This window comes from Oncorhynchus kisutch, linkage group LG13 (genome assembly GCF_002021735.2).
Source record: "Oncorhynchus kisutch isolate 150728-3 linkage group LG13, Okis_V2, whole genome shotgun sequence".
NCBI lineage: Eukaryota > Metazoa > Chordata > Actinopteri > Salmoniformes > Salmonidae > Oncorhynchus > Oncorhynchus kisutch.
In genome coordinates this window covers 71,589,086-71,603,028 of record NC_034186.2, presented here as the reverse complement: position 1 = coordinate 71,603,028, position 13,943 = coordinate 71,589,086, and the positions used below count along the sequence as shown (strand labels likewise).

General features: G+C 43.2%; 1 protein-coding gene across 2 annotated transcripts in view; it reads left to right on the top strand.

Annotated features, from left to right (window-relative positions):
• Nucleotides 1-13,943, top strand: part of LOC109878885 (hemicentin-1) — a 63,825-nt gene that overhangs the window by 37,779 nt on the left and 12,103 nt on the right. For both annotated transcript variants that reach the window (XM_031787147.1, XM_031787148.1), the window contains exons 5-24: nt 1,665-1,940; nt 2,340-2,591; nt 2,708-2,983; nt 3,386-3,637; nt 3,795-4,070; nt 4,468-4,719; nt 4,836-5,111; nt 5,514-5,765; nt 5,923-6,198; nt 7,401-7,652; nt 7,810-8,085; nt 8,483-8,734; nt 8,892-9,167; nt 9,565-9,816; nt 9,974-10,249; nt 11,452-11,703; nt 11,861-12,136; nt 12,534-12,785; nt 12,943-13,218; nt 13,616-13,867. In XM_031787147.1, coding sequence (XP_031643007.1) covers nt 1,665-1,940; nt 2,340-2,591; nt 2,708-2,983; nt 3,386-3,637; nt 3,795-4,070; nt 4,468-4,719; nt 4,836-5,111; nt 5,514-5,765; nt 5,923-6,198; nt 7,401-7,652; nt 7,810-8,085; nt 8,483-8,734; nt 8,892-9,167; nt 9,565-9,816; nt 9,974-10,249; nt 11,452-11,703; nt 11,861-12,136; nt 12,534-12,785; nt 12,943-13,218; nt 13,616-13,867 — 5,280 coding nt within the window. The remainder of the gene's footprint in view (nt 1-1,664; nt 1,941-2,339; nt 2,592-2,707; nt 2,984-3,385; nt 3,638-3,794; nt 4,071-4,467; nt 4,720-4,835; nt 5,112-5,513; nt 5,766-5,922; nt 6,199-7,400; nt 7,653-7,809; nt 8,086-8,482; nt 8,735-8,891; nt 9,168-9,564; nt 9,817-9,973; nt 10,250-11,451; nt 11,704-11,860; nt 12,137-12,533; nt 12,786-12,942; nt 13,219-13,615; nt 13,868-13,943) is intronic.

Here is a 13,943-nt window from a genome sequence, read left to right as displayed (position 1 = left end):
TTCCTCCATGCAGATCTCCTCTAGAGCAGTGATGTTTTGGGGCTGTTGCTGTGCAACACGGACTTTCAACTCCCTCCAAAGATTTTCTATGGGGTTGAGATCTGGAGACTGGCTAGGCCACTCCAGGACCTTGAAATGCTTCTTACGAAGCCACTCCTTCGTTGCCCGGGCGGTGTGTTTGGGATCATTGTCATGCTGAAAGACCCAGGCATGTTTCATCTTCAATGCCCTTGCTGATGGAAGGAGGTTTTCACTCAAAATCTCACGATACATGGCCCCATTCATTCTTTCCTTTACACGGATCAGTTGTCCTGGTCCCTTTGCAGAAAAACAGCCCCAAAGCATGATGTTTCCACCCCCATGCTTCACAGTAGGTATGGTGTTCTTTGGATGCAACTCAGCATTCTTTGTCCTCCAAACACGACGAGTTGAGTTTTTACCAAAAAGTTCTATTTTGGTTTCATCTGACCATATGACATTCTCCCAATCTTCTTCTGGATCATCCAAATGCGCTCTAGCAAACTTCAGACGGGCCTGGACATGTACTGGCTTAAGCAGGGGGACACGTCTGGCACTGCAGGATTTGAGTCCCTGGCGGCGTAGTGTGTTACTGATGGTAGGCTTTGTTACTTTGGTCCCAGCTCTCTGCAGGTCATTCACTAGGTCCCAGCTCTCTGCAGGTCATTCACTGATCGTATGTCGTATGTGGTAAATACCACTTTCTCACTTTGTTATTAATGCAGCACTAAAAAAACAAGTAAATAAGAAACCTCTTTCTTCCATAGCATGAGGTCTTATAATGTAAAGAAGACGTGTCACTGATTTTACACCTCTCTAAACCCGTTAGATTTAGGGAGGAGGGGCTATTGTTCGATTTGGATGTCAAAGGACAGAGCAACTACACATATTATCCATTATATTGACCAGATACTCACAAGAACGGTGAGCAAAAATCTCAGAACCACACGGGGGGTGTGGTTCTGAGATTTTTGCTCACCGTTCTTGTGATCATTTTGACCCCACGGGGTGAGATCTTGCGTGGAGCCCCAGATCGAGGGAGATTATCAGCGGTCTTGTATGTCTTCCATTTCCTAATAATTGCTCCCACAGTTGATTTCTTCAAACCAAGCTGCTTACCTATTGCAGATGCAGTCTTCCCAGCCTGGTGCAGGTCTACAATTTTGTTTCTGGTGTCCTTTGACAGCTCTTTGGTCTTGGCCATAGTGGAGTTTGGAGTGTGACTGTTTGAGGTTGTGGACAGGTGTCTTTTATACTGATAACAAGTTCAAAAAGGTGCCACTAATAAAGGTAACGAGTGGAGGACAGAGGAGCCTCTTAAAGAAGAAGTTACAGGTCTGTGAGAGCCAGAAATCTTGCTTGTTTGTAGGTGACCAAATATTTATTTTCCACCATAATTTGCAAATAAATTCATTAAAAAACCTACAATGTGATTTTCTGGATTTTTTTTCTCATTTTGTCTGTCAAAGTTGAAGTGTACCTATGATGAAAATTACAGGCCTCTCTCATCTTTTTAAGTTGGAGAACTTGCACAATTGGTGGCTGACTAAATACTTTTTTGCCCCACTGTGTATTGGTATTTTGTTTTACCACCAATCAAGTGGAGTACAGTATGACAAATGACTCCTCCTCTTCTTTCACCATAGAGCCGATATCAGCGGTTTCGTTGAACCGTGATGGGAAGCCACCGATACTGGATCAGTCGTTCACTCTGCGGTGTGAGGTGACTGGACCTGTAAACTACATTATATGGCTGATGAATGGCCAGCTCATCTCCCTAAATAACAGAACATTCTTCTCTACGGACAACAACACAATGGTTATCAACCCAATCCAATTTTCTGACAATGGAGAATATCTCTGTGAGGCCTTTAATGCTGTTAGCAACCTGACCAGCATAGCATACAATCATGTGGTGAACTGTGAGTATTACAGGAGCTGGTATCTTTGTCTGATAAAACCAATTCAGTGGCCTTGTAGTTAGAGTTTCCATACTGAGATTATTGTATAAGGTTGTGAGTTTGATCCCTAGATGAGTCATACCAACGACTGTAAAAATGTGACCCAATGTGTCTTTACTTGGCAAGCAGCATTAAGAAGATAGATTGGGGCGTAAGGGCCTATGATAGACTAGTGTCCAGTCCAGGGAATGTGCTTATACATCAAGCCGCAACACGCAACAGAACAGGAGATAGGTTGCTGCTCCCATGAGCTGTTCTAACTTGCAAAAGCCAAAGATTGTGGAAGGCTACTTACTCACTAATCATTGTCAAAAAAGTCAAACCATAAGATTAACCATACTGTCTTGTGTTTATTAATAGTTGGACCAGAGAGGCCTGCTATAACTAGTCCGGATATAGCAATGACAGGACACATCGTGACCTTCAATTGCTCAGCCTCCTCTCAGCCTCCCAGCCAGTTCAGCTGGTTCTTCAATGGCTCCCAGATGGCGGCTGGCTCAGTGTATGAGACTGGCCCACTGACCTTAGCCAGTAATGGAGAGTACACCTGTGTGGCCTTCAACAACATCACTGGCAGAAACAGAACTGTCTCCAAGATGCTCACCATCATTGGTAAGACAGAAGAGTCATCCAAACTGTTTAACTTGTACATGTAGATGTAGGCCATTCAACAAACAGTGATTGTGGTTGTAGTCAATATTCTTGTGACACTGAAGTTTTCTTAACAGTTCCAGTAACCACGTCCACGGTTAAAGTCATTGGTGCCCAGCCAATTGCAGACTACATGTTTACTCTGACTTGTGAGACATCTGGAACCATTTACTCCATTCAGTGGATGAGGAACGGCTGGCCTCTGTATGCTGACAACAGAACAGACTTCTCTATGAACAACAATACACTGACATTCAACTCTGTCCAGCATTCTGACAACGGAGACTATCAGTGTTCTGCCTCCAACCCCTTCAGCAACATGACCAGCCCATACTACAAACTGATCGTCAACTGTGAGTAGTTCTTAACAAGTTCAACTTTGACCCCATGGCCTTTAGTGGAATCTTTGAGAACTTCCTTTATTAATATTGTAGTAAAGTCAATGTGATGGTTTGGATCCCACCTCTTATACTATCTGACATTTGTTGATGACGTTTGACCTTCTGGCCAATGTCTGATGTTTGGTTTAATTCAAATGTGTCAAACTCATTCCACAGAAGGCTGAGTGTCAGCTGGATTTTTCGATCCTCCCTTGAACTTGATTGATGTAATAACGTACTTTATTAGTAAGGAAATCCCCAAACATGGCTGTCTAGGTCTTATTTGAATGGAAAAAACAAAAACCAGCAGACACTAGGAACTCCATAGAAGGAGTTTGACACCCCTGGTCTAACTGATTGTCTTTTGAATCATAGATGGACCGGAGATGCCAATAATAACAGGACCAGCATTAGGAGAAACAGGACACAGCGTGACCTTCAACTGCTCAGCTTCCTCTCAGCCTCTCAGCCAGTTCAGCTGGTTCTTCAATGGCTCCCAGGTGGCAACTGGCTCAAAGTATGATACAGGCCCACTGACTTTAGCCAGTCATGGGGAGTACACCTGTGTGGCCTTCAACAACATCACTATCAGAAACAGAACTGTCTCCAAGATGCTCACTGTCGTTGGTGAGTCAGTAATTGCTACTTAAAATCAAGGGGGAAACATGTCTTTACTTTGTGTTTGTTTGGTTTTAGAGTCAACATACGTGCTGTTGAACCTACAGTAGAATAAGATGGAAGTTGAGATAAAAGTGCTGAAAAACCCTTTGATCTGCTTCCACAGCACCTGTGACCATGACAATGGTGAAAGTCATTGGAGCCCAGCCAATACTGAACGAGAGATTCTCTCTGACCTGTGGCACCGCTGGAACGGTTTACTCCATTCAGTGGATGAGGAACGGCTGGCCTCTGTATGCTGACAACAGAACAGACTTCTATATGAACAACAATACACTGACATTCAACTCTGTCCAGCATTCTGACAAAGGAGACTATCAGTGTTCTGCCTCCAACCCCTTCAGCAACATGACCAGCCCATACTACAAACTGATCGTCAACTGTGAGTAGGCATTAACAAGTTCAACTTTGACCCCATGGCCTTTGGTGGAATCTTTGAGAACTTCATTTATTCATATTGTAGTAAAGCCAACGTGATGGTTTGTATCCCACCTCTCATCTGACATATGTTGATGACGTTTGACCTTTTGGTAAATTACAGATGTTAGTTTTTAATTCAAATGTGTCAAACTCATTCCACAGAAGGCTGAGTGTCTTCGGGTTTTTTGATCCTCCCTTGAACTTGCTTGATGTATAAATGTATTTTATTAGTAAGGAAATCCCCAAACATGGCTGTCTAGGTCTTATTAGAATGGAAAAATCAAAAATCAGCAGACACTAGGAACTCCATAGAAGGAGTTTGACACCCCTGGTCTAACTGATTGTCTTTTGAATCATAGATGGACCGGAGATGCCAATAATAACAGGACCAGCATTAGGAGAAACAGGACACAGCGTGACCTTCAACTGCTCAGCTTCCTCTCAGCCTCCCAGCCAGTTCAGCTGGTTCTTCAATGGCTCCCAGATGGCGGCTGGCTCAGTGTATGAGACTGGCCCACTGGCCTTAGCCAATAATGGAGAGTACACCTGTGTGGCCTTCAACAACATCACTGGCAGAAACAGAACTGTCTCCAAGATGCTCACCATCATTGGTAAGACAGAAGAGTCATCCAAACTGTTTAACTTGTACATGTAGATGTAGGCCATTCAACAAACAGTGATTGTGGTTGTAGTCAATATTCTTGTGACACTGAAGTTTTCTTAACAGTTCCAGTAACCACGTCCACGGTTAAAGTCATTGGTGCCCAGCCAATTGCAGACTACATGTTTACTCTGACTTGTGAGACATCTGGAACCATTTACTCCATTCAGTGGATGAGGAACGGCTGGCCTCTGTACGCTGACAACAGAACAGACTTCTCTATGAACAACAATACACTGACATTCAACTCTGTCCAGCATTCTGACAACGGAGACTATCAGTGTTCTGCCTCCAACCCCTTCAGCAACATGACCAGCCCATACTACAAACTGATCGTCAACTGTGAGTAGGCATTAACAAGTTCAACTTTGACCCCATGGCCTTTGGTGGAATCTTTGAGAACTTCCTTTATTAATATTGTAGTAAAGTCAATGTGATGGTTTGGATCCCACCTCTTATGCCATCTGACATTTGTTGATGACGTTTGACCTTCTGGCCAATGTCTGATGTTTGGTTTAATTCAAATGTGTCAAACTCATTCCACAGAAGGCTGAGTGTCAGCTGGATTTTTCGATCCTCCCTTGAACTTGATTGATGTAATAACGTACTTTATTAGTAAGGAAATCCCCAAACATGGCTGTCTAGGTCTTATTTGAATGGAAAAAACAAAAACCAGCAGACACTAGGAACTCCATAGAAGGAGTTTGACACCCCTGGTCTAACTGATTGTCTTTTGAATCATAGATGGACCGGAGATGCCAATAATAACAGGACCAGCATTAGGAGAAACAGGACACAGCGTGACCTTCAACTGCTCAGCTTCCTCTCAGCCTCTCAGCCAGTTCAGCTGGTTCTTCAATGGCTCCCAGGTGGCAACTGGCTCAAAGTATGATACAGGCCCACTGACTTTAGCCAGTCATGGGGAGTACACCTGTGTGGCCTTCAACAACATCACTATCAGAAACAGAACTGTCTCCAAGATGCTCACTGTCGTTGGTGAGTCAATACTTGCTACTTAAAATCAAGGGGGAAACATGTCTTTACTTTGTGTTTGTTTGGTTTTAGAGTCAACATACGTGCTGTTGAACCTACAGTAGAATAAGATGGAAGTTGAGATAAAAGTGCTGAAAAACCCTTTGATCTGCTTCCACAGCACCTGTGACCATGACAATGGTGAAAGTCATTGGAGCCCAGCCAATACTGAACGAGAGATTCTCTCTGACCTGTGGCACCGCTGGAACGGTTTACTCCATTCAGTGGATGAGGAACGGCTGGCCTCTGTATGCTAGCAACAGAACAGACTTCTATATGAACAACAATACACTGACATTCAACTCTGTCCAGCATTCTGACAAAGGAGACTATCAGTGTTCTGCCTCCAACCCCTTCAGCAACATGACCAGCCCATACTACAAACTGATCGTCAACTGTGAGTAGACATTGTAGTGGAAAATCGGTTCAAATATGACAACCAAGAACTTTGAATTCAATGATAGACTTTTAATACACCCGCATCATAAGCCGGAGAGCCCCGCGGGACCCACACCCTCCAGAGCTCTCGCTCTCCTTTTTCTCTCCATGCATACATCATCAGTTCATCCCCCAATGCAAATACAGTTACATTCCAATCCATGCATCCTGCTTGTTCAGCCCAGTAACGCCCACATCTGCTTTCCATTAGATCCTAATGGTGACCAGCCCCTTGCTTTGACCCTTCACTCAGCTTACTGCGTTCTCCTGTTTGTGTGTTATCTAGGGTCAGCAGACTATGTGTCTCTTCTGTTTTTAGCATGCTCAGCTATACTAAAAATACTATACATTCCTCTATGCTATAGGCTTGCTTTATCTCTGTAATTAACTATATGTGTCCCTTTTGGTGTCTTTCATCTCCTTTAGCTTTAGAGTGCCTAGCTGTTCTGGTCGCCTTCTCTTCATATGTTTGTATAAGATTAAACAGACTTGTGTCTCCCCTGTGATGTAACTGATATCTGTAATTCATCTGGGGTCATTTGGCTGACCCCCTCCTTCGTATATCACTCTGACCTTTGTATGTCCAGTCATTTCTAGGCGTCTATGTGTCTGCATTCCTTTAGTGTTCCCGGCTGTTCCATACTCCCATGGTCTTTCTCGGCTTTCTGTCCTATACAATAGACAATGCATTTTACCAGAACAGGAAATTAACCCATACATGTATCTTTTCTTGTATTACTAAAATCATGTATATGATTTTCTCCCACAACATTAACAAGTTCAACTTTGACCCCATGGTCTTTGATGGAGTCTTTGAGAACTTCCTTTATTAACATTTTAGTAAAGTCAACGTGATGGTTTGGATCCCACCTCTTATACTATCTGACATTCGTTGATGACATTTGACCTTCTGGCCAATGTCTGATGTTTGGTTTAATTTAAATGTGTCAAACTCATTCCACAGAAGGCTGAGTGTCTTCGGGTTTTTTGATCCTCCCTTGAACTTGCTTGATGTATAAATGTATTTTATTAGTAAGGAATTCCCCAAATCTGGTTGTCTAGGTTTTATTAGAATGGAAAAATCCAAAACCAGCAGACACTTGGAACTCCATGGAAGGAGTTTGACACACTTGGTCTAACTGATTGTCTTTTGAATCATAGATGGACCGGAGATGCCAATAATAACAGGACCAGCATTAGGAGAAACAGGACACAGCGTGACCTTCAACTGCTCAGCTTCCTCTCAGCCTCTCAGCCAGTTCAGCTGGTTCTTCAATGGCTCCCAGGTGGCAACTGGCTCAAAGTATGATACAGGCCCACTGACCTTAGCCAGTCATGGGGAGTACACCTGTGTGGCCTTCAACAACATCACTGTCAGAAACAGCACTGTTTCCAAGATGCTCATTGTCATTGGTGAGTCAGTAATTGCTACTTAAAATCAAGGGGGGAAAATGTCTTTACTTTGTGTTTGTTAGGTATTAGAGTCAACATACGTGCTGTTGAACCTACAGTAGAATAAGATGGAAGTTGAGATAAAAGTGCTGAAAAAACCTTTGATCTGCTTCCACAGCACCTGTGACCATGACAATGGTGAAAGTCATTGGAGCCCAGCCAATACTGAACGAGAGATTCTCTCTGACCTGTGGCACCGCTGGAACGGTTTACTCCATTCAGTGGATGAGGAACGGCTGGCCTCTGTATGCTAGCAACAGAACAGACTTCTCTATGAACAACAATACACTGACATTCAACTCTGTCCAGCATTCTGACAAAGGAGACTATCAGTGTTCTGCCTCCAACCCCTTCAGCAACATGACCAGCCCATACTACAAACTGATCGTCAACTGTGAGTAGGCATTAACAAGTTCAACTTTGACCCCATTGCCTTTGGTGGAATCTTTGAGAACTTCATTTATTAATATTGTAGTAAAGCCAACGTGATGGTTTGTATCCCACCTCTCATCTGACATATGTTGATGACGTTTGACCTTTTGGTAAATTACAGATGTTGGTTTTTAATTCAAATGTGTCAAACTCATTCCACAGAAGGCTGAGTGTCTTCGGGTTTTTTGATCCTCCCTTGAACTTGCTTGATGTATAAATGTATTTTATTAGTAAGGAATTCCCCAAATCTGGTTGTCTAGGTTTTATTAGAATGGAAAAATCCAAAACCAGCAGACACTTGGAACTCCATGGAAGGAGTTTGACACACTTGGTCTAACTGATTGTCTTTTGAATCATAGATGGACCGGAGATGCCAATAATAACAGGACCAGCATTAGGAGAAACAGGACACAGCGTGACCTTCAACTGCTCAGCTTCCTCTCAGCCTCTCAGCCAGTTCAGCTGGTTCTTCAATGGCTCCCAGGTGGCAACTGGCTCAAAGTATGATACAGGCCCACTGACCTTAGCCAGTCATGGGGAGTACACCTGTGTGGCCTTCAACAACATCACTGTCAGAAACAGCACTGTTTCCAAGATGCTCATTGTCATTGGTGAGTCAGTAATTGCTACTTAAAATCAAGGGGGGAAAATGTCTTTACTTTGTGTTTGTTAGGTATTAGAGTCAACATACGTGCTGTTGAACCTACAGTAGAATAAGATGGAAGTTGAGATAAAAGTGCTGAAAAAACCTTTGATCTGCTTCCACAGCACCTGTGACCATGACAATGGTGAAAGTCATTGGAGCCCAGCCAATACTGAACGAGAGATTCTCTCTGACCTGTGGCACCGCTGGAACGGTTTACTCCATTCAGTGGATGAGGAACGGCTGGCCTCTGTATGCTAGCAACAGAACAGACTTCTCTATGAACAACAATACACTGACATTCAACTCTGTCCAGCATTCTGACAAAGGAGACTATCAGTGTTCTGCCTCCAACCCCTTCAGCAACATGACCAGCCCATACTACAAACTGATCGTCAACTGTGAGTAGGCATTAACAAGTTCAACTTTGACCCCATTGCCTTTGGTGGAATCTTTGAGAACTTCATTTATTAATATTGTAGTAAAGCCAACGTGATGGTTTGTATCCCACCTCTCATCTGACATATGTTGATGACGTTTGACCTTTTGGTAAATTACAGATGTTGGTTTTTAATTCAAATGTGTCAAACTCATTCCACAGAAGGCTGAGTGTCTTCGGGTTTTTTGATCCTCCCTTGAACTTGCTTGATGTATAAATGTATTTTATTAGTAAGGAATTCCCCAAATCTGGTTGTCTAGGTTTTATTAGAATGGAAAAATCCAAAACCAGCAGACACTTGGAACTCCATGGAAGGAGTTTGACACACTTGGTCTAACTGATTGTCTTTTGAATCATAGATGGACCGGAGATGCCAATAATAACAGGACCAGCATTAGGAGAAACAGGACACAGCGTGACCTTCAACTGCTCAGCTTCCTCTCAGCCTCTCAGCCAGTTCAGCTGGTTCTTCAATGGCTCCCAGGTGGCAACTGGCTCAAAGTATGATACAGGCCCACTGACCTTAGCCAGTCATGGGGAGTACACCTGTGTGGCCTTCAACAACATCACTGTCAGAAACAGCACTGTTTCCAAGATGCTCATTGTCATTGGTGAGTCAGTAATTGCTACTTAAAATCAAGGGGGGAAAATGTCTTTACTTTGTGTTTGTTAGGTATTAGAGTCAACATACGTGCTGTTGAACCTACAGTAGAATAAGATGGAAGTTGAGATAAAAGTGCTGAAAAAACCTTTGATCTGCTTCCACAGCACCTGTGACCATGACAATGGTGAAAGTCATTGGAGCCCAGCCAATACTGAACGAGAGATTCTCTCTGACCTGTGGCACCGCTGGAACGGTTTACTCCATTCAGTGGATGAGGAACGGCTGGCCTCTGTATGCTAGCAACAGAACAGACTTCTCTATGAACAACAATACACTGACATTCAACTCTGTCCAGCATTCTGACAAAGGAGACTATCAGTGTTCTGCCTCCAACCCCTTCAGCAACATGACCAGCCCATACTACAAACTGATCGTCAACTGTGAGTAGACATTGTAGTGGAAAATCGGTTCAAATATGACAACCAAGAACTTTGAATTCAATGATAGACTTTTAATACACCCGCATCATAAGCCGGAGAGCCCCGCGGGACCCACACCCTCCAGAGCTCTCGCTCTCCTTTTTCTCTCCATGCATACATCATCAGTTCATCCCCCAATGCAAATACAGTTACATTCCAATCCATGCATCCTGCTTGTTCAGCCCAGTAACGCCCACATCTGCTTTCCATTAGATCCTAATGGTGACCAGCCCCTTGCTTTGACCCTTCACTCAGCTTACTGCGTTCTCCTGTTTGTGTGTTATCTAGGGTCAGCAGACTATGTGTCTCTTCTGTTTTTAGCATGCTCAGCTATACTAAAAATACTATACATTCCTCTATGCTATAGGCTTGCTTTATCTCTGTAATTAACTATATGTGTCCCTTTTGGTGTCTTTCATCTCCTTTAGCTTTAGAGTGCCTAGCTGTTCTGGTCGCCTTCTCTTCATATGTTTGTATAAGATTAAACAGACTTGTGTCTCCCCTGTGATGTAACTGATATCTGTAATTCATCTGGGGTCATTTGGCTGACCCCCTCCTTCGTATATCACTCTGACCTTTGTATGTCCAGTCATTTCTAGGCGTCTATGTGTCTGCATTCCTTTAGTGTTCCCGGCTGTTCCATACTCCCATGGTCTTTCTCGGCTTTCTGTCCTATACAATAGACAATGCATTTTACCAGAACAGGAAATTAACCCATACATGTATCTTTTCTTGTATTACTAAAATCATGTATATGATTTTCTCCCACAACATTAACAAGTTCAACTTTGACCCCATGGTCTTTGATGGAGTCTTTGAGAACTTCCTTTATTAACATTTTAGTAAAGTCAACGTGATGGTTTGGATCCCACCTCTTATACTATCTGACATTCGTTGATGACATTTGACCTTCTGGCCAATGTCTGATGTTTGGTTTAATTTAAATGTGTCAAACTCATTCCACAGAAGGCTGAGTGTCTTCGGGTTTTTTGATCCTCCCTTGAACTTGCTTGATGTATAAATGTATTTTATTAGTAAGGAATTCCCCAAATCTGGTTGTCTAGGTTTTATTAGAATGGAAAAATCCAAAACCAGCAGACACTTGGAACTCCATGGAAGGAGTTTGACACACTTGGTCTAACTGATTGTCTTTTGAATCATAGATGGACCGGAGATGCCAATAATAACAGGACCAGCATTAGGAGAAACAGGACACAGCGTGACCTTCAACTGCTCAGCTTCCTCTCAGCCTCTCAGCCAGTTCAGCTGGTTCTTCAATGGCTCCCAGGTGGCAACTGGCTCAAAGTATGATACAGGCCCACTGACCTTAGCCAGTCATGGGGAGTACACCTGTGTGGCCTTCAACAACATCACTGTCAGAAACAGCACTGTTTCCAAGATGCTCATTGTCATTGGTGAGTCAGTAATTGCTACTTAAAATCAAGGGGGGAAAATGTCTTTACTTTGTGTTTGTTAGGTATTAGAGTCAACATACGTGCTGTTGAACCTACAGTAGAATAAGATGGAAGTTGAGATAAAAGTGCTGAAAAAACCTTTGATCTGCTTCCACAGCACCTGTGACCATGACAATGGTGAAAGTCATTGGAGCCCAGCCAATACTGAACGAGAGATTCTCTCTGACCTGTGGCACCGCTGGAACGGTTTACTCCATTCAGTGGATGAGGAACGGCTGGCCTCTGTATGCTAGCAACAGAACAGACTTCTCTATGAACAACAATACACTGACATTCAACTCTGTCCAGCATTCTGACAAAGGAGACTATCAGTGTTCTGCCTCCAACCCCTTCAGCAACATGACCAGCCCATACTACAAACTGATCGTCAACTGTGAGTAGGCATTAACAAGTTCAACTTTGACCCCATTGCCTTTGGTGGAATCTTTGAGAACTTCATTTATTAATATTGTAGTAAAGCCAACGTGATGGTTTGTATCCCACCTCTCATCTGACATATGTTGATGACGTTTGACCTTTTGGTAAATTACAGATGTTGGTTTTTAATTCAAATGTGTCAAACTCATTCCACAGAAGGCTGAGTGTCTTCGGGTTTTTTGATCCTCCCTTGAACTTGCTTGATGTATAAATGTATTTTATTAGTAAGGAATTCCCCAAATCTGGTTGTCTAGGTTTTATTAGAATGGAAAAATCCAAAACCAGCAGACACTTGGAACTCCATGGAAGGAGTTTGACACACTTGGTCTAACTGATTGTCTTTTGAATCATAGATGGACCGGAGATGCCAATAATAACAGGACCAGCATTAGGAGAAACAGGACACAGCGTGACCTTCAACTGCTCAGCTTCCTCTCAGCCTCTCAGCCAGTTCAGCTGGTTCTTCAATGGCTCCCAGGTGGCAACTGGCTCAAAGTATGATACAGGCCCACTGACCTTAGCCAGTCATGGGGAGTACACCTGTGTGGCCTTCAACAACATCACTGTCAGAAACAGCACTGTTTCCAAGATGCTCATTGTCATTGGTGAGTCAGTAATTGCTACTTAAAATCAAGGGGGGAAAATGTCTTTACTTTGTGTTTGTTAGGTATTAGAGTCAACATACGTGCTGTTGAACCTACAGTAGAATAAGATGGAAGTTGAGATAAAAGTGCTGAAAAAACCTTTGATCTGCTTCCACAGCACCTGTGACCATGACAATGGTGAAAGTCATTGGAGCCCAGCCAATACTGAACGAGAGATTCTCTCTGACCTGTGGCACCGCTGGAACGGTTTACTCCATTCAGTGGATGAGGAACGGCTGGCCTCTGTATGCTAGCAACAGAACAGACTTCTCTATGAACAACAATACACTGACATTCAACTCTGTCCAGCATTCTGACAAAGGAGACTATCAGTGTTCTGCCTCCAACCCCTTCAGCAACATGACCAGCCCATACTACAAACTGATCGTCAACTGTGAGTAGGCATTAACAAGTTCAACTTTGACCCCATTGCCTTTGGTGGAATCTTTGAGAACTTCATTTATTAATATTGTAGTAAAGCCAACGTGATGGTTTGTATCCCACCTCTCATCTGACATATGTTGATGACGTTTGACCTTTTGGTAAATTACAGATGTTGGTTTTTAATTCAAATGTGTCAAACTCATTCCACAGAAGGCTGAGTGTCTTCGGGTTTTTTGATCCTCCCTTGAACTTGCTTGATGTATAAATGTATTTTATTAGTAAGGAATTCCCCAAATCTGGTTGTCTAGGTTTTATTAGAATGGAAAAATCCAAAACCAGCAGACACTTGGAACTCCATGGAAGGAGTTTGACACACTTGGTCTAACTGATTGTCTTTTGAATCATAGATGGACCGGAGATGCCAATAATAACAGGACCAGCATTAGGAGAAACAGGACACAGCGTGACCTTCAACTGCTCAGCTTCCTCTCAGCCTCTCAGCCAGTTCAGCTGGTTCTTCAATGGCTCCCAGGTGGCAACTGGCTCAAAGTATGATACAGGCCCACTGACCTTAGCCAGTCATGGGGAGTACACCTGTGTGGCCTTCAACAACATCACTGTCAGAAACAGCACTGTTTCCAAGATGCTCATTGTCATTGGTGAGTCAGTAATTGCTACTTAAAATCAAGGGGGGAAAATGTCTTTACTTTGTGTTTGTTAGGTATTAGAGTCAAC